This window comes from Lolium perenne, chromosome 4 (genome assembly GCF_019359855.2).
Source record: "Lolium perenne isolate Kyuss_39 chromosome 4, Kyuss_2.0, whole genome shotgun sequence".
In the NCBI taxonomy this organism is placed as follows: domain Eukaryota; kingdom Viridiplantae; phylum Streptophyta; class Magnoliopsida; order Poales; family Poaceae; genus Lolium; species Lolium perenne.
Window position 1 is genome coordinate 188,570,603 of NC_067247.2, and position 26,245 is coordinate 188,596,847.

Here is a 26,245-nt window from a genome sequence, read left to right on the forward strand (position 1 = left end):
CAAAAACCCAGGACCTTATAATTTCGAGGGGAAGCCTGAGCCAGAAGGAGACACGCAGGGGAGGTGCCACGTGGCAGTACACAGGGCAGGCGCGGCCCCACCCCTAGCCGCGCCTGGCCCATGTACTGGCCACCCCGGCCTCCGCTGACATTGCCCTCGCGGAGAAACTATCAGATATCAAGAAAGAATTCCACGTAAAGTCCCGACGCCGCCACCGTCTCAAACCCTAGTTCGGGGGGTTCCTGCTGCCTCCCTCGTGGAGATGATCTCTATGGGGGAGGGCTCCGAAGAAGCCATGAAGGAGGGAGTTGAGGGGTTGCACTCCACGCTGCCCTCTCCGCCATCTCCACCGCCATCTCCATCGCCAACTCCTCCTTGTACTCAGGGGTCCATCCACTCATAAACCTCTGTACCGCCCTATGTAAACATGGTGCTCCATGCTATATTCTATCCTATGATCCATGTCGAGTTTCATAGTTTATTTGTTCTTAGATTGGATGGGTGATTTTCTTTGATTCATTAGAGTTGTGATCTGATATGTTATTGTTCTTGGTGTCCATTATATTTGTGCGCGCATGGATCAAACACCTAGAGTTGGTAGTATTTGTAACGAAGCGGGGGGAGTTCTGCCGGAGCGACAGAAACCTGAGAACGCGAACCGATTAGTTGCACGTATGGGAGTAAAGGGGACCTAGAGCTTAAGGCTATGGTTGGGGAAACCTTAATGCTTGCTAGTAGTTACGGATGTTTGCTAGCAATCCAATCATATAGTGCTTGCAATCCCAAGTAGCGGAGTGCATGTATATTTAGCCTCTCCCACATAGAAAACTCCTTCAAGGACAGTGAATCTGAGACCGTCACTATTTTGTCTTGAGCAAAGCCACCACTATTACCACCATTTTTCCACACTCATGTTACTGGTTACTTAGTTTATTTTACCGCTGCAGCACTAACATTTATTTTCGTGTATTTATTTTCCTGCAAAGTCACCTCTCAAACCCGTGCCACCGATGTAGTTTTATTTCCTAGATATTGCAAACGTTTAGTGCGCGTAGAGCTTTATCAGTGGTTGATAGAACTTTAGAGAATGTTTATCCTACCTTTAGCTCCTCGTTGGGTTCGACACTCTTACTTATCGAAAAGGCTACAAAGGATCCCCTATACTTGTGGGATATCAAGATCTTTTCTGGCGCCGTTGCCGGGGAGCAATAGCGTGGGATGAATATATTTGTGTGCACTTGTTTGCTTTATCTCTAAGTAGTTTTACTTTCAGTACCAAGTTGTTCTCTATCCTTGTATGATAGGGAATGCGAATAACCAAAAAAATTAGTTGTAGTTTTTAATCAAAAAAGTTTTCAAAAAGGAAAGTGATAGGAAAGATGAGTAATGGTGAATTGGGGGTCGACCTTGAACACTTGTGTTCATGCCTATGAAACCAAAACAATTCTTTCCATGGAAACTTTTCAAAACCAGTATATATTGTAAATATTGTGTATATATAGTACATAGTCCTCTATATATAGAAATATCATGTATAGTTACTAACTAGTTTATTTATAATGCAAGTTTGCCACTTTGTTGCTTAGAAACAGATTTATGTGCGTTACTGTAGGAATTTTTAAAAATCACCAGAAGGTGATCTTGGTCTGAAATTTCTTGAGTGCAAAATACTGCTTGTTAGCTAACTTTCATTAGTTCTGACTTTTCTGATTTTAAGGCATGTAAATAGGGTTACTAATTAGATCTTTACCGACTATTTCTGTTCAGACATATTTACTGTGCTTGACTGTGAAAAATCGTGAAAAATCTCAGAGCAGTGTTTTAATCTGATTTGTGCATAACCCTGAGTTTATGATCTGTTTTTCATTAGTTTTGAGTTTTTATGTTTGAGCTACTTAACTACCTCTTTGAATGCCATCTTTACAGATTGTCCAGTTTTGACAGATTTTCATGCTTATTGATTATTGTGCTTATACTTAATGTTTATAACCTTTGTTTGATCGAAAATTGTTATAAATTGGTTGTTGTCCAGTAGTTAATATTAATGTAAAATTTTAAAAGCTTGAACATGAGTGGATTTTATTTAATGAGTATTAACCTACTAACCAGTTTTGTGAAGTTTTATGTGGATGTAGCTAATTATTGATGATATGAATAAGAAGACACAAGAGCTCAACCTTGGGGATGCGTAGGTGCATCCTAAGAACCAATTCAATATTACACAATCATCTAAGCTTGGGATGCCCGAGTCATCCTTATATTCATCAACTAAATGAGGTTGTCTCTTCCATACTCTTTATTACTCATCCACGGTTGGTTTTTAATAAAGCCTAGCTCAAAGGCGTTAAAGAAAAGCACTTTTGGGAGATAACCCAATTTTATTTTTGCTTTGTTGAGTCTTGGAAGTTATTACTACTGTAATAACCTCTCCTTATCATTTTTATTTCGTTTTTATGCCGAGAGTATCCTCTAATGGAAGGGAAATGATGTATGTGGGGTTTGCTTTTCTGAATCAGATTTTGTGCTGTCACGAGAAAAATTCGTGAAAACAGCCAGCACATTATTTTGAGCTGAAAATTTTTGTTCTTATGCCCCAGTATGTTAGCTAACTTTAGTTAGTTTGTAACTTTTTTATTTGAGAAACATAACTATTTATTGAATTTTGATCTTTGCCTGCTGGTCTGTTTTGACAGATTTCTGCCATATTTTTCATTTGCTTCATATGCTCCCTCTTTTTGAGTTCTTTTGTGAAGAAGAGATTTAGGAAGAAGTAGTTAATGTAGCACATGTATAAATTAGTGTTTGATATGTGTCTCTACTGAAACTTTGCTGGTTTGGTTCTAATGTTATTTTCACTAATGTTGCTGATTAATTGTGTTAAGTTTTGTATGAAGGAAGTTTTCAAGTGTTGGGAGAGAAGAATGATGCAATGAGATGAAGCATGGACAAAAGCTCAAGCTTGGGGATGTACCCTGGACACCCCAAGAAATATCCAAGAAGTACAAGCGTCAAAGCTTGGGGATGCCCAAGGCATCCCCTCTTCATCAACAAAAGCACCAGGTCATTTTTCAATACACTATATTTTTATTGCTTCATATGATATGTGTTGTTCTTGGAGCGTCTTTATTTTCGTTGTTTGTTTTTTTTTGTTTTTTTTTGCTGTAATAAACTTGGGTGGATCCTATTATTCTTTTGTGGGAGAAAGACACGCTCCGTTTCAATTGCCTAGAACACTTTAGTTTTCATTCCTATTTCTTTTCTAGTGTTCTAGTTTGCTAGTACTGCGTTTAGCTCTTGGTTTTTCTACTCATATATTGTTCAGAGCTTGTTGGTTCTCCTTATTTATGTTTGAATAGCTCTATGATATTTTTCTTATTTATCATCTATGAGAGTGTTTTCAAATAAGTCGGTTGGCGTTGGATGCATAAAAGGGTTTCATGTGTATAGTGATGCAAATAGAGGCATGTTTAGATTGTGGCATATATTTTTGCATGTCATGATAGATGTTATTTTCATGTTGATCTTATTGGTTATGTCTATATCTTGATTAGTCTCAAATATCTGAGAGTGTTTAGTTTGCCATTGAAGGTTTTCATGCATTGTTTTTAGCATACAATAGAAAAGCATAATATTGTGGTATATATTCTCCTGCGAATGCTTTATTTGGGGTGACTTGGCACATGTTTTGCAACATGTTATGACTGCATTACAGTCAATTATTGTCTCTATGATCATTTAGTTTGCAACTTGTGTATCACTTTATGCTTTGATTAATATATTTTGCCCGCTGTGCATGATTATGGCCATTATGCTCTCTTAGTTGATCGCACCCGGTCTTTTTCTAGCCTCCATTTGTATGAGTGTTTTATTCATGCATCCAACCACCAAAAACCAAATATGCCAAAGTGTCCACCATATCTACCTATATGTGGTATTTCATTGCATTCCATAGTAGTTTGCTCATGTGCTACCTTTAAAAACATTCAAACCGCTCCTCGTTTTGTGACATTGTTTTTAGTTCATGAGGAAGTAAATTAAATTGTGGTTGTCATCTTCCATATTATTTAAGTATCTGAAAGAGTCGCGAGCTTCATCTTGCTTGTCACATAAAAAAGTATATAAAAAGAAGAAGAGTTGGTTTGACCACAACTTCCAATAGGGGAAGAAAATAGGAAAATTATAATAAAAGGGCACTCCTCCTCCATGGTTTGTGATTGCTTGGTCGGCACCCGAGGATTCGGTTAGCCATGGTATGTGTAAGAAAAGGTTGGGAGGAGTGTCATTATTTTATAAGTAGTATAAATGAAAAGAGGCTTCACCCAAATATTTCGGAACCGCTCTCAAACTTGCTTAGTATGGAAGATGACAATAGCTCTTTTTACTACTCGTTGACATGAACAACCACCTCTCAAAAGCAACTTTTACCTCCATTGTTTCAATAAAAAGCTCTAGCACATGAGTGATCTCACTTGCCTCTCAAAGAGAGACTATCTTTTACTTTAATGTTGAGTCTCCACCTTCTTGTTTATGCACCACTTATGAGAGCATAGTTGAAATTCTTAGTTTTATGTGCATGGTCCCAATATTTTTATTGGTTGATTCATAATTATGGTATCACTTGTTCTCAAACTTCTTGTTTCTAGTCACTCTCTTAAACTTTTAAAGGTGTCCTAGCATTTATGTTTTGCTACCACTTATGGGACAAGCTGAGTACCACTTTATTATGCATCTATCCTATGCTCATTACAATAACTTTGCTTTCTATGCACTTATACATTATCTTTTGTTTGATTAATCTTCATGATTATAGCATGGTTATTAAGTTTTACTGTAAGATTATATCTACCATGTCTATGTTAGAATGATTATGATCCCAGCTATTTTTCTTTTGCAAATTGATTGATCAAAGTAGTGTGACAACATGTGACCTCAAAAATTATTTGTTTGTTATCACTTACCTACTCGAGGACGAGCAGGAGTTGAGTTTGGGGATGTTGATACGTTGCAAATGTATCTATAATTTTTGATGCTCCATGCTTGTTTTCTACCAATTCCCTTATGTTTTATGTGTATTTCGATACACTTTTTAGCATTTTCCGGAACTAACCTATTGACATAGTGCCACCGAGCCAGTACCTATTTTCTTCTGTTTTTGTGTTTCAGAAAAGTTGTACATGAAATATTCTCGGAATTGCACGGGACAAAAACCCAGGACCTTATAATTTCGAGGGGAAGCCTGAGCCAGAAGGAGACACGCAGGGAAGCTGCCACGTGGCAGTACACAGGGCAGGCGCGGCTCCACCCCTGGCCGCGCCTGGCCCATGTACTGGCCACCCCGGCCTCCGCTGACATCACCCTTTCGCCTATATATTTCCCTCGCAGAGAAACTATCAGATATCAAGAAAGAATTCCACGAAAAGTCCCGACGGCGCCGCCATCTTAAACCCTAGTTCGGGGGGTTCATGCTGCCTCCCTCGTGGAGATGATCTCCATGGGGGAGGGCTCCGAAGAAGCCATGAAGGAGGGAGCTGAGGGGCTACACTCCACGATGCCCTCTCCGCCGTCTCCACCGCCATCTCCATCGCCAACTCCTCCTTGTACTCAGGGGTCCATCCTCTCATAAACCTCTGTACCGCCCTATGTAAACATGGTGTTCGATGCTATATTAAATCCTATGATCTATGTCATGTTTCATAGTTTATTTGTTCTTAGATTGGATGGGTGATTTTATTTTATTCATTAGAGTTGTGATCTGATATGTTATTGTCCTTGGTGTCCATTATATTTGTGCGCGCATGGATCAAACACCTAGGGTTGGTAGTATTTGTAATGAAGTGGGGGGAGTTCTGCCAAAGCGACAGAAACCTGAGAACGCGAACCGATTAGTTGCACGTATGGGAGTAAAGTGGACCTAGAGCTTAAGGCTATAGTTGGGGAAACCTTAATGCTTGCTAGTAGTTACGGATGTTTGCTAGCAAACCAATCATATAGTGCTTGCAATCCCAAGTAGCGGAGTGCATGTATATTTAGCCTCTCCCACATAGAAAGCTCCTTCGAGGACAGTGAATCCGAGAACGTCACTATTTTGTCTTGAGCAAAGCCACCACTATTACCACCATTTTTCCCCACTCATGTTACTGGTTACTTAGTTTATTTTACCGCTGCAGCACTAACATTTATTTCCATGTATTTATTTTCCTGCAAAGTCACCTCTCAAACTCGTGCCGCCGCTGTAGTTTTATTGCCTAGATATTGCAAACGTTTAGTGTGTGTAGAGTTGTATCAATGGTTGATAGAACTTTAGAGAATGTTTATCCTACCTTTAGCTCCTCGTTGAGTTCGACACTCTTACTTATCGAAAAGGCTACAAACGATCCCCTATACTTGTGGGATATCACCCGTGGATGGGGAAATTCATGTCCTTGGCAGCCCGCCTGACTCTGGTCAACGCTTGCCTGTCCAACCTGCCCCTCCATGCTATAGGAGTGTGATGAGGACATCCCTACCACACTACCACCTCCGTCATTACCAAATGAAGATGAACCTGCTGTGAAGCTCAAGTCCAATGAAGTTCGGATTGGACCTATTACAAGAGCTCGTGCGAAGCTACTTAAACAACAGGTGAACTTGTTCCTAAACAATACTTTGATTGATCAGAACTTTATACTACCTAAGTCCTATTACTTATGTATAATCAGGTATGAAGAGGAGACAAGCATCGCACGAGGAGGAGAGGAGCAGCTGGACGTGGAGCTGGACATGGAGCTGGACATGAAGATATCTCATGGACGCGCGATGGAGGAGCGGGAGGCATGCGCGAGAGAAGAAGATGAAGTCCAGGACGACCCAGTACCCAGTCAGACCGGCCGCCACGTCGGCGTGCCCGGTCCCTGGCCCGGTCCAACCGGGCGGCCAGCGGGATCCGCCCCGGCGCCAACCGGGCTCCACGCTGATGCCAACCGGAGGCGTTACTGCGCGACAAATCCAGCGCCCGGTTTCCACCCAGTCCCTGGCCCGGTTTGAACCAGCCATCCTGGTCCCAGGCCCGGCCGACCGGCCCCCAGACCGGCCGTGTCCGAGTCTGTCTCGACCAGATCTATTCTGGGTCGGTTATTCTTGTATCTTTTTTATCAGAAGTCGTCCCGGACACCTATATAGGTGCCCAGGACGCCCCTAGCTGTTTTAGACCATGTTTAAGATAAAACCTAGTTCATAGTTGTTTGCTAAGCAAAACTATTGTTCCCCAACTCTCCAATTCGTTGTGATCTGGAGTTTTATGTTACTGAAAGTTTGTGTGATCTGCTGTTCCATTGGGGATTAGAAGATTGCAATCTACCGCTTCGTGGTCGGCGGCTACGTGCGCAAGTGTGTGGAGTTGCGAATATCTTGCAGGGTTGAGAGCTGTTGCATTGGCGACAGGAATCAATCGAGAGACTTCGTCAGCGTCATACAAGTTATCCTCCTCCTCATCATCGATTCCATCCGCTGCTACCATCGTGTGTTCATCACCACCCGTCGCTTACTGAGAAGATCGGGCAACCCCTTATCATCTTGGTATCAGATTCTCGGGTTTCCTTGGTAAGCCATCCACAATCCACCCCATAGTTGAGTTGTGAGTGTTTCCTATCTAGAAAAAGCCAAAAAAATTTAGGGTTAGGGTTTGCCATAGCCTTAGATTGCACTAATTTCGAGTTTTAGTTGCTTTTTGTAGTTGTTTTTGCGTATCTTTTTCTCTCATCTAGTATTTTTAGAGTTTGAGTGTCCACTATCATCTAGTGTTTACATTATCATCTAGTTTTAGTTTATTACTCCGAGTCCACATAGCGTACAATGTGCTTGTTCCCAACCATAGACACAGCCTTTCGATATAAGTGACTAGGAACTTCCCCAGAAGAGACTAGTTTTACCGCTCGACAGGCTGCTCGTTAGAGTTTTGGTGCTTTGCATATTTTGTTGGCCGTGTTATCAAGGAGTTGAGTCAGAAAATCAAAAAAAAGGTTAATAGAAAAGAAGCAAAAAGAGCTACATAGCTGCGTGTTATACAAAATAGAAAATCCAAAAAGAAAAGTGAAGTGCTAGAAGAATCAAGTGAAGGCCTAAGTTTACTTTACTGCACATGTAGTTGAGCAATCTTGTGCATGTTTCTTTGAGCTTTGCTAGCGTCTCTCTAGTGCATTGCAACCTTTCATCCATATAATTGCATTGCCACATTTATCGCCTTGCGTGAGTATCATTGGTTGTCTACGGTCAGCGCTAGAGCTTGTTATTGGTGCAAATAGGTAGCCCACCTACAGCCCCACATATATCCTGCTTTGTCGTGTGATTTGTTCTTATACCCTTGATATTCGCGTCGCTACATCCGTGCACTAGTCCGTCAATCCAAGTTGGTAAGCAATACAAATTCACTTTCGAGCGGTAAGATTTACCTTTCTTATCAGTTTTTGAGTGAGTTGTGAGAGTACCACCAAAGATTTTTGTTTAGTGCACTAACCTACTAATCATGCCTACTGAGGATGTTGATATGATGCAGAAGAAGGATCCAGCAGCGACAGTTACTTGGCTGGAATTTGAGGCACTTCGTGATCATATGCAACGTGAAATACGAGTTGCTAGTGAAGTGTTGGACAAGGATATTCAGAGTGTCCACTTGAAGGTCGATGAAGCTACTACAACGGTTCACACCGTTCAAACGACAATGACGACTCTTCAAGCATCTATACAAACTCTGACTAATGCCGTTGGTGAGATACGTACAATGGTACAACAACAACAACCACCACCTGATGAAGATGGCAGTGTGCAAGGTGACAATGCGGAAGCTGCTAATGCTCAAGGACGTGGTATTAGTCGAGGTCTTGGACATGGCGTTGGAGATTTCCATGGTCGTGGTTTTGTCCCCGTCGGAGCCCAACGTATTCCACAACAACAAGAAGATGGTTTGGGTAAGCCCAAGTTCTCAATTCCCAGATTTGAAGGAGGTACTGATGTTGAGGAATATCTCACATGGGAGCTGAATATTTAGAGATTATGGCGTTTACATCCTGACTATACTGAAGATAGGAAGATCAAGCTTGCTTCCTCTGAATTTGATGGCTATGCATTGCGTTGGTGGGATGGACTTGTTCGTGCTCGAGAAGAAGATGGTGAGCTGCCTATTATCACATGGCGTGCTATGAAGGCGGCAATGAGAGCTCGTTTTGTGCCTACCAATTACGCGTTCCGTCTTTGACAAGTTGACCCAATTGAAGCAAGGTGTTATGACGGTTGATGCTTACTACATGGAGATGGAGATGCTTATGCAGCGTGCCCGTGTTCGTGAGTCTCTTGAGATGACACTACAGCGTTTTCTGAATGGTCTCAAGTTTAACATCAAAGGCATTGTGCGTCATCACAACTACGCTACTATGAATGAGCTACTACATCATGCAAGAGAAGCTGAGTCACAGTTAGCTGAAGAACTGCAAATGAAGGGTCGTGCTACGGGAGTTGGGCGTTACACGCCTCGGACGCCACCCTCCATGGCGCCATCTTCGCGCCCTGCGGATGTTTCTACTTCGTCTAGCAAGACGGTCTCCAATATGTCCAACACAAAGATGCCCGTTCCTGCAACAAGTGGAACTAGTTCTAACATGTCGACAGCGCGCAACTGCGATATGGCTTGTCATACATGTGGTGGCAAGGGTCACTTCAAGCGAGATTGTCCTAACCGCAAAGTTATGATCATTAATGAGGACAATGAGTATGAAACTGGAGATGATGTTGATCCCAATGCTCCAGATGAGGATGATTATGACAGTGATGGTTATGATGCTTTTCCTTCTGAAGCTCAAACTATTGTTGTCTCACATCGTGTTCTTAATGTGCAGTCAAGTGCATCTACACAACGCTGTAATTTGTTCCAAACAAAGGCACTAGTTGGTCCTGACAAGGCTTGCAAGGTCATTATTGATGGCGGGAGTTGTCGCAATTTAGCAAGCAAAGAGTTATGTGCCAAGCTGAAACTGAAGTATCTACCGCACCCGCATCCATATTATATTCAGTGGTTGAGCAATAATGGTGAGATGAAGGTGAGCCACATGGTGCGTGTTGATTTTGAGATTGGACCGTATAAGGATTCCATTGACTTTGATGTGGTTCCTATGACGGTATGTCACCTGCTGTTGGGTCGGTCATGGCTCTTTGACCGTTCTATGCAACACAATGGCTGCGCCAATACATATCACTTGGAGTTCAAGGGCAAGAAAATTAACTTACAGCCTATGTCACCGCAGCAAATTGTCAATGAGTCTCGTCAGAAAATTGAAGTAAACTTGGAGGATGCATCTATAGATAGGTGATGACCCACAAGTATAGGGGGTGTATCGTAGTATTTTCAATAAGTAAGAATGTCGATCCCAACGAGGAGCAGAAGGTGTTGACAAGCAGTTTCGATGAAGGATTCACTGTAAATGCTCACAGACAAGTATTCAGAGGGTTTTGATGTAACAGATGAATAAAGTACGAGTAAGTAAAGTGCGAGAGTAACAATTGCAGCGAGTGACCCAATCCTTTTTAGCACAAAGGACAAGCCGGTTTGTTTACTTATAATGACCAAACGTTCTCGAGGACACACGGGATTTTAGTCTAGTGCTTTCGCTACATACGGCTAAATAATCTTCATTGTTATGATAAGTGTTGTGTGGGTGAACCTATGCTAATGTACCGCCCTTCCTAGGACTAATACATACTTGTGATTATACCCCTTGCAAGCATCCGCAACTACAAGAAAGTAATTAAGAATAAATCTAACCACAACCTTAAACTCTGAGATCCTGCTATCCCTCCTGCATCGATATACCAACGGGGGTTTAGGTTTCTGTCACTCCGGCAACCCCGCAATCGGCAAACGAGTACAAGATGCATTCCCCTAGGCCCATAAAGGTGAAGTGTCATGTAGTCGACGTTCACATGACACCACTAGAAGAATAACACCACAACTTAAATATCATACCATTGAATATTACTCAACCATAGTTCACTACTAACATTTAGACTTCACCCATGTCCTCAAGAACTAAACGAACTACTCACGAGACATCATATGGAACATGATCAGAGGTGATATGATGATGAATAACAATCTGAACATAAAACTTGGTTCAATGGTTTCACTCAATAGCATCAACAACAAGTAGAAATCGATACCGGGAGAGTTTCCCCTATCAAACAATCAAGATCAAACCCAAATTGCTATGGCGGTGACGATGTCCAGCGGTGGAGACGGCGGTGATGATGGTGGAGATGATGATGATGGTGATGGAGATGATGTCCAGCTCGATGACGGTGACGATGGCGTCGATTTCCCCCTCCGGGAGGGAATTTCTCCGGCGGATTCCTGCCCGCCGGAGAGCTCTTTTCTCTCTGGTGTTCTCCGCCCCGCAGAGGCGGCTGTAACTCTTCGCGAGGTACCCTCTATGGCTTAGGTCTTCGGGACGAAGGGTTTCGCGAAGAAAAGGAGGCGAAAGGGGCTGTGGGGCCCCCACACCACAAGGTGGCACGGCCAGGCCATGGGCCGCGCCGGCCTGTGGTCTGGCCCCACCTTGGGCCTTCTCAGCTCCCCCTTCTAGCTTCCTTCGTCATCTGGAAAAATAGTATTTTTGGTATAATTTTCTTCCACAGTTGATCTTCCGAAATATTGCGTTCTGACGGTGCTTTTTCCAGCAGAATCCTGGCTCCGGTGCTTGATCCTCCAATAATGATGAAACATGCAAAATAGATGAAATAACATAAGTATTGTATCCAAATATGAAATATATCAATGAATAACAGCAAATTATGATATAAAATAGTGATGCAAATTGGACGTATCAACTCCCCCCAAGCTTAGACTTCGCTTGTCCTCAAGCGAAACTGAACTCGGTAAACAGGACCACATGTTTATGGAGTGAAGAGTCGATAAATAAAATACGGACAAGAAGCATCATATTCATTCACACAAGATATTCTAGTAAACAACTTCCTCATATAACTCAACTTGAAACAAGTATAAGGGAATCACAAATAAAGGTGCATAAGAAATCATAGTTGGTGATGGCAAACTTCGTTCTTGGTCAGAGAACAATTAACAAATTATATTTATCTCATTGAGCAGCGCTCTCATGTTAAAGTTTATAAGGCACAACTTGCATACTCAATCATAATGGTCTCCTCATGATCATTGATAACTTGCAAAGTTATATTCATTCAGATAAAACTTGTACTAAACAAGGAAGAATAAAAGACATGATAAAGCAAATCACAATATAATGGTTTGATCACAACTACTCAAATGCTTGCTTGAGATGGAGGGAAATAGGTTTACTGACTCAACATAAAGTAAAAGACAGGCCCTTCGCAGAGGGAAGCAGTGATTAAATCATGTGCTAGAGCTTTTTCAGTTTTGAAATCATATAGAGATAATAAAAGTAACATTTTGAGAGGTGTTTGTTGTTTTCAACGACTGGTAGCGGGTACTCTAACCCCCTTGCCAGACAACCTTCAAAGAGCGGCTCCCATATTATTTTCATTTTATGTGGCACTCCTTCCAACCTTTCTTTCACAAACCATGGCTAACCGAATCCTCGGGTGCCTGCCAACAATCTCATACCATGAAGGAGTGCCTTTTTATTTTAGTTTTATTATGATGACACTCCCCCCAACCTTTGCTTACACAAGCCATGGCTAACCGAATCCTTCGGGTGCCGTCCATCAATCACATACCATGGAGGAGTGTCTATTTAGTTTAATTAATTTGGGACCGGGAATCCCATTGCCAGCTCTTTTTGCAAAATTATTGGATAAGCGGATGAAGCTACTAGTCCATTGGTGAAAGTTGCCCAACAAGATTGAAAGATAAAACACCACATACTTCCTCATGAGCTATAAAACATTGACACAAATAAGAGATACTAAGTTTTGAATTGTTTAAAGGTAGCACATGAAGTATTTACTTGGAATGGCAGAAAATACCATGTAGTAGGTAGGTATGGTGGACACAAATGGCATAGGTTTGGGTTAAGGTTTGGATGCACGAGAAGTATTCCCTCTCAGTACAGGTCTTTGGCTAGCAAGGTTAATTAGCAAGCATAAGAGTCGAGGAAAACAAACAAATATACATGTGATAGAAACAATCATGCATCTTCCTTGTAAGCACAAACAATTTTAACTTCAGAATAATAAGCTATGAGCTAACAAGAAAGAAAGACAATGAAACAACTATATGTATTTCTCTTTTCTACTTAAACCTCAAAGCGTGGTTGCTATTGACCAATGCTAAGTTTGCCAAAACCAAATAGATTTATTCAATGCTCCCAAAGTGATACCAATACTAACAACAAGGTAAATCATATAATAGAGATTGCAAACTAAAATAAGATGTGCAATATGTAAATGATAAGACTTCTCATTAATATTCCATAACGATAACTCACACCACGGGATACATAGATAACCAACTAAAGGAGAGATACTTCCAAACTGCAACCTATCTTATATGATAACTTCCCTACTCATGATATGACACTACTTGACAGTAAAAAGTAAAAGGTAGTGATGATGTGATACCGCGGCACTCCCCCAAGCTTGGAACAAACCAAGGGGATGCCAATACCGATGATGAATTACTCCTGCGGCGATGGTGGTGATGAACTCCTCCCACGCTTCTTACAGATCTCCTTCAGCTTCAGTTTCTCAGCTTGGCAATTCTGCACTAAGACTCGAAGAGATTCATTGTTATCTGAAGTTGGCGATGATGACCTTGTGATGTGAATCGAGTGGTATTCCAGCATTCTTCGGAGACGGCAATTCTCCTCCTAGAGTATCTCCACTTCTCTTCTTAGAGCCCGATATTGATCACAAAACTCATTGGTAGTCCGTAGAGCTTCTTCCAACTTAGGGAAGGAGTCAAGGCTAAGAGCGGGTGGTAAGGGTCCCTGGAAGTTATGAGAAAAAGAACGTCGAGTGTCAACAGATCCCACCAAGATTCGCTTGCTCCCAACGACTTGCTGCTCTTGTCTTGATGGCACCCTCTTCACTTCTTCCTCCGAAAGCCCCTTGCCTTGTTGTTGGAGGCCATGGTGCTTCTAGACCGAAAACAGATCCTGGCAGAAACAGCTCGAAACAAAATACGTCGAGAAAACGATATACGGACCTCCAGGGGTCCGGGGGATTATATAGCAGAAAATTTCACGACAAAAGGAAAGTACCAGATCGAACCAGAGTCGGAAAGGGGCGACGAGGCGGCCAGACCATAGGGCGGCGCGGGCCCAGGTCAGGCCGCGCCGGCCTATGGTGGCACGCCCTCGTGCGTCTTTTCCACTCCGTTTCGATCTCGTAATTTTTCATATTTTCCAAAAACAGCAAAAATATTGTTCGGAAGGTAAATTGCGTACTTTTCATTACCAGTACTGTTACCTATTCAAAGTCGAGTTCTGGCGGACTGTCAATTTGCCCTTTAATGAAAGCCTCCGGTGTTTCCACTTGAATAATATCAACATCAACATTATAGGAATCACCTGAGATATAATGCTTGAGTCTTTGTCCATTCACCACTTGCGTGGCATTGCCTTGGAGAGAGCTAATTTTGATTGCTCCTGAACGATACACCTCCTCGACAACATATGGTCCTTCCCATTTCGAGAGTAATTTCCCTGCAAAGAATCTGAGACGAGACCGATACAATAGGACTTTATCCCCAATATTAAATTCTCTTTTGATAATCCTTCTATCATGCCATTTTTTAACTTTTTCTTTAAAGAGTTTAGCATTTTCATAAGCTTCGCTTCTCCATTCATCTAGAGAACTCAATTGCAACAACCTCTTATTACCGGCAAGTTTAGGATCTTTATTTAATTCTCTAACAACCCAATAAGCTTTGTGCTCTAGTTCTAAAGGTAAATGACAAGCTTTCCCATAAACCATTTTATAAGGTGACATTCCCATGGGATTTTTATAAGCAGTTCTATAAGCCCATAGTGCATCCTTCAATTTACTAGCCCAATTCTTTCTAGTTTTATTAACAGTCTTTTGCAAGATAGATTTAATCTCTCTATTTGATAATTCTACTTGCCCACTAGTTTGAGGATGATAAGCGGAAGCAATTCTATGATTAATACCATACCTAGCAAGAGTTTTTCTAAAACCTCCATAAATAAAATGAGAACCTCCATCAGTCATAATATATCTCGGCACTCCAAATCTAGGAAAAATAATGTCTAAAAGCATTCTTAAAGAGGTCTCACCATCAGCACTTTTTGTAGGTATGGCTTCCACCCATTTAGTAACATAATCAACAGCAACAAGTATATGAGTGTTACCTTCTGAAGACGGAAAAGGTCCCATGAAGTCAAATCCCCAACAATCAAATGGTTCAATAACAAGAGTATAATTCATAGGCATTTCATTACGTCTGGAGATATTACCAACCCTTTGGCATTCATCACAAGATAAAATAAACTTTCTCGCATCCTTGAAGAGAGTTGGCCAATAAAAACCTGATTGTAGAACCTTTTGCGCGGTTCTTTCTCCGGCGTGATGTCCTCCATAAGCACTACCATGACATTTACTCAATATCTCTTGTTGTTCATATTCGGGAACACACCTTCGCAGAATACCATCCACTCCTTCTTTATATAAGTGTGGGTCATCCCAGAAATAATGCCTCAAGTCATAAAAGAATTTCCTCCTTTGCTGAGCTGAAAAGGTTGGAGGCAAGTACTTGGAAACAATAAAGTTAGCATAATCAGCATACCAAGGACTGTCTCGCGAGCTCACCTTTATTACAGCCAATTGTTCATTTGGAAAACTATCAATAACAGTAACAGGATCATAATCAATATTTTCCAATCTAGAAAAATTATCAAAGAACAGGATTATCAAGACCTTTCCTATCTACAATATGTAAATCAAATTCTTGCAAAAGAAGTACCCATCTAATAAGCCTCGGCTTAGCATCTTTCTTTGTCATAAGGTATCTAATTGCAGCATGATCAGTATGAATAGTAACTTTTGAATCAACAATATAGGATCTAAACTTATCACAAGCAAAAACTACAGCTAACAATTACTTTTCAGTAGTAGCATAATTTCTTTGAGCAGCATCAAGAGTTTTACTAGCATAATGAATAACATTCAGTTTTTTGTTTACCCGCTGTCCAAGAACAGCGCCTACAGCAAAATCACTAGCATCACACATAATTTCAAATGGTAAGTTCCAATTAGGAGGTTCAACTACAGGAGCAGTTGTTAAGGCTTTCTTTAGAGTTTCAAAAGCTTCCTTACAATCATCATCAAAAACAAAAGGTACGTCTTTTTGAAGAAGATTAGTAAGAGGCTTTGAAATCTTGGAGAAATCTTTAATAAATCTCCTATAAAACCCAGCATGACCAAGAACACTACAAATACCTTTAACATCCCTCGGATAGGGCATCTTCTCAATTGCTTCAACTTTAGCTCTATCAACTTCAATACCTCTCTCAGAAATTTTATGTCCCAATACAATTCCTTCATTAACCATAAAGTGGCATTTCTCCCAATTAAGAACAAGGTTAGTTTCTTCACATCTCTGCAAAACTTTATCAAGGTTTCGCAAGCAACTATCAAAAGAATTCCCATAGACGGAAAAGTCATCCATGAATACTTCCACAATACTCTCGCAAAAGCCATGAAAAATAGCAGACATGCATCTTTGAAAAGTAGCAGGAGCATTACATAAACCAAAAGGCATACGCCTATAAGCATAAGTTCCATAGGGACAAGTAAAGTGGTTTTCTCTTGATCTTTAGTTTTAACAACAATTTGTGAAAACCCAGAATAACCATCAAGAAAGCAAAAATGAGTATTTTTAGACAATCTTTCTAGCATTTGATCAATAAATGGTAAAGGGTAATGATCTTTCTTAGTAACTTTATTAACTTTTCGAAAATCAATGCACATTCTATACCCTACAACTACTCTTTGAGGGATGAGCTCATCATTATCATTAGGCACAACAGTCATTCCTCCTTTCTTGGGAACGCAATGCACAGGACTAACCCATCTACTATCAGCAATAGGATATATAATACCAGCTTCAAGAAGTTTTAATACCTCATTCCTTACCACCTCCTTCATCTTCGGAGTTAGACGATGCTGATGTTCAACAACAGGCTTTGCATCATCTTCCATATTAATAGCATGTTGGCAAATAGAAGGAGAAATCCCCTTCAAATCATCAAGAGTGTAGCCAATAGCGCCTCGGTGTTTCTTCAATATTTCCAATAGCCTTTCTTCTTCAAACTCTGTAAGCTTAGAACTAATAATAACATGATATATTTTCTTATCATCAATATGAGCATATTTAAGATTATCAGGCAATGGTTTTAAATCAAAGACATGATCTTCCTTTGGTGGCGGTGTTGTACCCAGATCTTCCACCGATAAATCATGCTTAAGAATAGGTTGGCGAAGAAAAATTTCCTCAAGCTCATCTCTTTATTTCCTAAAAACTTCACTCTCGCTATCCTCCAAATGTTGCTGCAAAGGATTATTAGGAACACGAACAATAGATGCACACTGCTCCATTTTAAAATCATCACTAGGCAAATCAGCTTTATAAGGAGTTTTGGTAAATTTAGAGAAGTTAAACTCATAAGATTCACCAGCAAATTTAGTCAAAATTTTCTCTTTCTTGCAATCTATAATAGCTCCACAAGTATTTAGAAAAGGTCTACCAAAAATGATAGGACAATAATCACTAGCAGCAGAACCAAGTACCAAAAAGTCAGCAGGATATTTAATCTTACCACATAGAACTTCTACATCTCGAACAATACCAATTGGAGAAATAGTTTCTCTATTAGCCAGCTGAATAACCACATCAATATCTTCAAGTTCACAACAATCAATTTCGTGCATAATCTCCGTGTAAAGCTCATAAGGAATAGCACTAACACTTGCACCAATATCACATAAACCATAATAGCAATGATCACCAATTCTAACAGATAGCATAGGAACACTAACTTGTTTGGGTTTATTAGGATGTGAAACAATATTAGAAGCATCTTCACAGAAAATAATATGACCATCCTCCACATTTTCAGTCACAAGATCTTTAACTATTGCAACAGCAGGTTCAACTTTTATTTGTTCTTCAGGTTCTACAGGTTTCTTTTCACTTTTATGAACCGCACTATTTATAACAGAGTATTCCTTCATTTTAGCAGGGAAAGGAGTTTTTTCAATATAAGCTTCAGGAATAATATGATCAGCAGTTTCAACTACAACGCATTTATTAATAGATGAATCAATTTTATCTTTATACGGTTCATGATACTTATCAAAATTCTTCTTAGGCAATTCATAATGAGAGGCAAAAGCTTTATAAAGATTTGCAGCAACTTGAGAATCAAGACCATATGTAGCACTCATATTACGAAATTTATCAGTATCCATAAAAGCTTCAATGCATTTATAATCATAAATTATACCTGATTCTCTATCCTTGTCGTTCTCCCAACCTTCAGTATTTTCTTGGATCCGATCAAGAAGGTCCCTTTTAAACTCTTCTTTGTTGCGTGTAAATGATCCAGAACAAGAAGTATCCAGCAAGGTCTTGTCTTGAAAAGAAAGTCTTGCATAGAAATTATCAATAATAACATTACCAGGAAGCTCATGAATGGGGCATTTGAGCATTAAAGACTTCAATCTCCCCCAAGCTTGGGCAATAATCTCTCCATCATGAGGCCAAAAATTATATATGCGATTCCGATCCTTGTGAATTTCACTTGGAGGATAGAACTTAGAATAAAACCGGGGCACAATATCATTCCATTCAAGAGAATCCCCATTATCCAGTAATTTATACCAATGCGCCGCCTTACCAGACAGCGATATAGAGAATAGTTTCTTCCTCACTTCATCCATAGCAATACGTGCACATTTGAATAAACCGCATAATTCATGCAAGAACAATAAATGATCACCGGGATGGACAGTTCCATCCCCTTCATAGCGGTTATCCATAACACGTTCAATAATTTTCATAGGTATTTTATATGGTATCACTTCCTCACCTGGCGCCTCATCCACTACCGTTGCAGTAGTAGTAGATTTCCCAAATAGAAATTGAAGAGAAGATCTCTCCATAATGACTTATAGCAGCAGAGAAATAAAATCAGCACAAACGAAAGGTTTTCCTTACCAATTCCACTTACCAATAGCGCTTCACTCCCCGGCAACGGCGCCTTAAAAATAGTCTTGATGACCCACAAGTATAGGGGGTGTATCGTAGTATTTTCGATAAGTAAGAATGTCGATCCCAACGAGGAGCAGAAGGTGTTGACAAGCAGTTTCGATGAAGGATTCACTGTAAATGCTCACAGACAAGTATTCATGGGGTTTTGATGTAACAGATGAATAAAGTACGAGTAAGTAGTGCGAGAGTAACAATTGCAGCGAGTGGCCCAATCCTTTTTAGCACAAAGGACAAGCCGGTTTGTTTACTTATAATGACCAAACGTTCTCGAGAACACACGGGATTTTAGTCTAGTGCTTTCGCTACATACGGCTAAATAATCTTCATTGTTATGATAAGTGTTGTGTGGGTGAACCTATGCTAATGTACCGCCCTTCCTAGGACTAATACATACTTGTGATTATACCCCTTGCAAGCATCCGCAACTACAAGAAAGTAATTAAGAATAAATCTAACCACAGCCTTAAACTCTGAGATCCTGCTATCCCTCCTGCATCGATATACCAACGGGGGTTTAGGTTTCTGTCACTCCGGCAACCCCGCAATCGGCAAACGAGTACAAGATGCATTCCCCTAGGCCCATAAAGGTGAAGTGTCATGTAGTCGACGTTCACATGACACCACTAGAAGAATAACACCACAACTTAAATAGCATACCATTGAATATTACTCAACCATAGTTCACTACTAACATTTAGACTTCACCCATGTCCTCAAGAACTAAACGAACTACTCACGAGACATCATATGGAACATGATCAGAGGTGATATGATGATGAATAACAATCTGAACATAAAACTTGGTTCAATGGTTTCACTCAATAGCATCAACAACAAGTAGAAATCGATACCGGGAGAGTTTCCCCTATCAAACAATCAAGATCAAACCCAAATTGCTACGGCGGTGACGATGTCCAGCGGTGGAGACGGCGGTGATGATGGTGGAGATGATGATGATGGTGATGGAGATGATGTCCAGCTCGATGACGGTGACGATGGCGTCGATTTCCCCCTCCGGGAGGGAATTTCTCCGGCGGATTCCTGCCCGCCGGAGAGCTCTTTTCTCTCTGGTGTTCTCCGCCCCGCAGAGGCGGCTGTAACTCTTCGCGAGGTACCCTCTGTGGCTTAGGTCTTCGGGACGAAGGGTTTCGCGAAGAAAAGGAGGCGAAAGGGGCTGTGGGGCCCCCACACCACAAGGTGGCGCGGCCAGGCCATGGGCCGCGCCGGCCTGTGGTCTGGCCCCACCTTGGGCCTTCTCAGCTCCCCCTTCTGGCTTCCTTCGTCATCTGGAAAAATAGGATTTTTGGTATAATTTCCTTCCACAGTTGATCTTCCGAAATATTGCGTTCTGACGGTGCTTTTTCCAGCAGAATCCTGGCTCCGGTGCTTGATCCTCCAATGATGATGAAACATGCAAAATAGATGAAATAACATAAGTATTGTATCCAAATATGAAATATATCAATGAATAACAGCAAATTATGATATAAAATAGTGATGCAAATTGGACGTATCAATAGGCAAGAGAATTGTAATTCCGTGAGTGATATATCGAAAAGTGAGAGAGGGAATTCCTTAGTTTCATTAGCCAACAAACAAGACATGAGAGAATTTAGTGAGGATCCTACAGCCATGCCTCTTGTGCTTATGTACAGGGGCACGGTTTTGGTTTCTAACGACATGACCCCTCTTCCTCTTGGTGTTTCTAATGTTTTGCAGGAATTCGATGACGTGTTTCCGGAGGAGGTACCCGCAGGACTACCACCATTGCGTGATATTGAACATCAAATTGATTTGATCCCCGTTGCTTCGCTGCCCAATAGGGCGCCATATAGGACGAATCCCGAAGAGATGAAGGAAATACAGAAGCAAGTACAAGTGCTACTCGACAAAGGTTATATCCGCATAAGCCTTAGTCCTTGTGCTGTTCCTGTTATTCTTGTTCCTAAGAAAGATGGTACTTGGCGCATGTGTGTTGATTGTAGAGCGATAAACAACATTACTATTCGATATCGTCATCCTATTCCCTGTTTAGAGGATATGCTAGATGAATTGAGTGGTGCTGCTGTTTTCACTAAAATTGATTTGCGTAGTGGTTATCATCAAATTAGGATGAAAGAAGGGGATGAGTGGAAAATAGCCTTTAAAACAAAATTTGATTTATATGAGTGGTTAGTAATGCCTTTTGGTTTAACTAATGCACCTAGCACTTTCATGAGACTGATGAACCATGTTTTGCGTGATTTTATTGACAAGTTTGTGGTTGTGTATTTTGATGACATATTAATCTACAGCCGCAATGATTCTGATCATACTATACATATTCGACATGTTTTGCAAGTGTTGCGTGATAATAAACTCTATGGTAATCTTGAGAAGTGCACATTTTTGCAAAGATAAGGTCATATTTCTGGGTTATGTTGTCTCTAAGCATGGAGTAGAAGTAGATGTGTCTACAATTGAAGCTATTCAAAATTGGCCTACTCCCATGAATGTGAGTCAAGTAAGAAGTTTTCATGGTCTAGCTGGGTTTTATCGCCGTTTTGTGCCCAATTTTAGTACTATTGCTGCACCTTTGAATGAATTGACTAAAAAGGGTGTTGCATTTGAGTGGGGCGTTGCCAAAGATCTTGCTTTTGATGAACTGAAAAGATTGTTAAGTTCTGCACCGTTGCTTGCACTTCCTGATTTCAATAAGCAATTTGAGATTGAATGTGATGATAGTGGTATTGGAATTGGTGGTGTGTTGATGCAAGAGGGTCGCCCCATTGCATATTTTCCGAGAAACTTTCTGGTGCTAAGTTGAACTATCCTATATATGATAAAGAATTGTATGCTTTAATTAGAGTTCTTGAGGTTTGGCAACATTATTTGTGGCCAAAAGAATTTATCATACATTCTGATCATGAAGCTTTGAAATATCTGAAAGCCCAATCTACTTTGCATAGGCGTCTTGCTAAGTGGGTTGAGTTCATTGAGTCTTTTCTATACATTATTAAGCATAAGAAGGGAAAGGATAATATTGTTGTTGATGCTCTATCTAGGAAAACTATGCTATTAACTCATCTTGATGTTAAAATTCCTGGATTAGAGGTACTATGTGATTTATATGCAACTGATCATGATTTTGCTGAACCATACCGCTTCTGTGTTATTGGTAAAGCATGGGAAAAATATCACATACATGATGGGTTCTTGTTTCGAGCTAACAAACTATGTGTTCCAGAATCGTCTGTGCGTTTGCTCTTATTGCAGGAATCACATGCTGGAGGTTTGATGGGTCACTTTGGGCGTGAGAAGACGCTACTCATGCTCGCTGATCACTTTTATTGGCCAAAGATGAGGCGGGATGTGGACAGGTATGTGAAGAGGTGTATTACTTGCAATAAGTCTAAGTCCAAGCTGAAGCCTCACGGTTTGTATACTCCTTTACCGGCACCTACTACACCATGGGAGGATATAAGTATGGATTTTGTGTTGGGTTTGCCCCGTACTAAGAGAGGCCATGATTCTATATTTGTGGTAGTAGACAGATTTTCTAAAATGTCACACTTTATTGCCTGCCACAAGAGCAACGATGTGTCGCATATTGCTAACCTGTTTTTCAGGGAGATTGTACGTCTACATGGAGTCCCAAAGACTATTGTTTCTGATCGTGATGTGAAGTTCATGAGCTACTTCTGGAAGACACTTTGGGGAAAGCTGGGGACAAAGTTACTTTTCAGTACAACTTGTCATACCCAAACTGATGGTCAAACTGAGGTGGTGAATCGAACCTTGTCACAACTGTGGAGATCCATGATCAAGAAGAACCTGAAGGAGTGGGAAGAGTGTTTGCCGCATGTGGAGTTTGCTTACAAAAGGGCGGTACATTCTACCACGGAGCTATGTCCTTTTGAGGTGGTGTATGGTTTCAAACCCATTACTCCACTTGAATTGTTGCCTTTGCACATACATGGGAGAGTTAATATGGAGGCATCCAAGAGGGAAGATTTTGTGCGAAAGATTCATGTGAAGACTAAAGAGTTGATAGAGAAGAAAGGCAAGAGCAATGCTGCAAGGATGAACAAGAAGCGTAAGGAGATGTTGTTGAAGCCTGGTGATATGGTCTGAGTACATTTTCGCAAGGATAGGTTCCCGAAGCTGCGGAAGTCCAAGTTACTTCCTCGTGGTGCTGGTCCTTACAAAGTGCTTGCCAAGATCAATGATAATGCATACTCGATAGATTTTCCAATTGATGAGTTTGGTGTCAATAATTCTTTCAATGTTGCTGATTTGACAACATATGACGGAGAAGACCTTGGAGCGTCGAGGTCGACGCCTTTTGAAGGGGGGGAGATGATGAGGACATCCCTACCACACTACCACCTCCGTCATTACCAAATGAAGATGAACCTGCTGTGAAGCTCAAGTCCAATGAAGTTCGGATTGGACCTATTACAAGAGCTCGTGCGAAGCTACTTAAACAACATGTGAACTTGTTCCTAAACGATACTTTGATTGATCAGAACTTTATACTACCTAAGTCCTATTACTTATGTATAATTAGGTATGAAGAGGAGACAAGCATCGCACGAGGAGGAGAGGAGCAGCTGGACGTGGAGCTGGACATGGAGCTGGACATGAAGATATCTCATGGACGCGCGAGGGGGGAGCGGGAGGCATGCGCGAGAGGAGAAGATGAAGTCCAGGCCGGCCCAGTACCCGGTCAGACCGGCCGCCACGCCGGCGCGCCCGGTCCCAGCTGGCCCGGTCCAACCGGGCGGCCAGCCGGATCCGCCCCGGCGCCAACCGGGCTCCACGCTGATGCCAACCGGAGGCGTTACTGCGCGACAAATCCAGCGCCCGGTTTCCACCCGGTCCCTGGCCCGGTTTGAACAGGCCAGCCTGGTCCCAGGCCCGGCCGACCGGCCCCCAGACCGGCCGTGTCCGAGTCTGTTTCGACCAGATCTATTCTGGGTCGGTTATTCTTGTATCTTTTCGACCAGAAGTCATCCCGGACGCCTATATAAGTGCCCAGGACGCCCCCTAGCTGCTTTAGACCACGTTTAAGATAAACCCTAGTTCATAGTTGTTTGCTAAGCAAAACTATTGTTCCCCAACTCTCCAATTCGTTGCGATCTGGAGTTTTATGTTACTGAAAGTTTGTGTGATCTGCTGTTCCATTGGGGATTAGAAGATTGCAATCTACCGCTTCGTGGTCGGCGGCTACGTGCGCAAGTGTGTGGAGTTGCGAATATCTTGCAGGGTTGAGAGTTGTTGCATTGGCGACAGGAATCAATGGAGAGACTTCATCGGTGTCATACATGTTATCCTCCTCCTCATCATCGATTCCATCCGCTGCTACCATCGTGTGTTCATCACCACCCGTCGCTTACTGAGAAGATCGGGCAACCCCTCATCAAAGTGTACCTTCTGGGGGAAGGCATTCATCTCCAGCTTAGGAGGCACCGCGCTAGGTTCTTCTGGGAGGCCAATGGTTCCGATGCGTAAGTACCACTGGGTCAGGTGGGAAGCGCTCTGCAAACTAAAGTCCTTGGGGGTACTAGGCATCATCGACACGAGGCTCATGAACATATGTCTCATGACCAAGTGGATTTGGAAGCTCTATGTTGGGGAGCAAGGGTTCTGGACGGATATTCTCCGGTACAAATACCTCAGGTCAAAGGACCTCCTGGTAGACTCCCACAGACCGGGGTCCCAGTTCTGGAACTCCATCCAAAAAGTTAAATCTATGTTTTCGCAGGGAGTGAAACACCAAGTGCGGAATGGGGAGTCCACCCACTTCTGGGACGATTGGTGGCAAGGGCAGGGGCCCTTCAAGGACCGCTACCCCACCCTCTACGACATTGCGGCAGACCCACACGTCACGGTGTCCGGCTGCTGCTCCACCGAGGGATGGCATATTGACTTCCCCCGAGGCTTGGGAGCCCACGAGCGGGTCGATCTGAACACCATCCTTGCTGGGGTTATGGGCTTCCATCTTTCGGAGGGACATGACGTTATCTCCTGGGTGCTTGAACCATCTGGGAAGTTTTCGGTCAAGTCCCTATACCGGAAACTATGTCAGGGGACCCCAGGAAGCACTTTAGCAACATTTGGAAGGTGGTTGTCCCCATGAAAATTCGCATCTTTCTATGGCAGCTTGTGCGGAAGCGCCTACCTTCCAACGACAACATTCACCGTAGACATGGTCCATTTATGGGGCGATGCGCCCTATGCATGGAGGCGGAGGACACCGCTCACATCTTCTTCCTGTGTCCTTTAGCTAAGTTTATGTGGAGTGCGGTTAGGAAATTGCTGGTCTGCTCCTGGAAGCCGACTTGCTTTGCGGACCTGTATAGACTTCTGGATGATCTATTCAGCCAAACCAAGCGGGTGGTCTGGACTGGTTGCACGGCTCTATGTTGGGCCCTGTGGAACATTAGGAACAAATTTACCATTGAAGGGACTTTTCCCTCTCAGCCAGCTGACGGTTTGTATAAAATGTTAATCTATCTACAGGTATGGAATCCAGTGGTTAGGAGACGAGACCGGGAGGCGCTGGAGCAGGTGATTGGTAGGCTTCGCACGCTTCATGCCAGCATCAGGAACGGCGTGGACTGACTGACGACAGCCTCCGTCCTACCTTTATCGATCTCTGTTGTTATTCTACTTAGCCTATTCGCATAGTTACGAGTTGTGTTGGGGCGCAACTTCTGATGTGTGCGATGATGGAGGTGTTCTATCATAACTCTAGTGCTTGTCTCTATCCGCCCGTAGGGTGTGTGTTTCGTGTTATGTGTTATGCTACTTGTTCTTTGTACTCTGCCAGTTGTGGCTTTATTAATTTAAAGCTGGGTTCATCCTGAACCTTCCATTTAAAAAAAAATGAGATTTTTGTCACCTAGATTAGAAGCTCCATCCGATAGGGCCTAGTACTCCATCCATCCCAGATAGGTGGTGTATAAATTTGGTACAAAATTAATACTTTCTATGTTTGACCGAATATGT

At 42.0% G+C, this 26,245-nt stretch overlaps 1 protein-coding gene across 1 annotated transcript; it reads left to right on the forward strand.

The window, feature by feature from the left end:
• The first annotated feature begins 24,728 nt into the window (after positions 1–24,728).
• LOC127347617 (uncharacterized) lies at positions 24,729–25,858 on the forward strand. The gene is made up of 2 exons (XM_051373783.1): positions 24,729–25,292; positions 25,757–25,858. Exons 1-2 carry the CDS (start codon positions 24,729–24,731, stop codon positions 25,856–25,858), a joined length of 666 nt encoding a protein of 221 aa, XP_051229743.1.
• Positions 25,859–26,245: the final 387 nt, after the last annotated feature.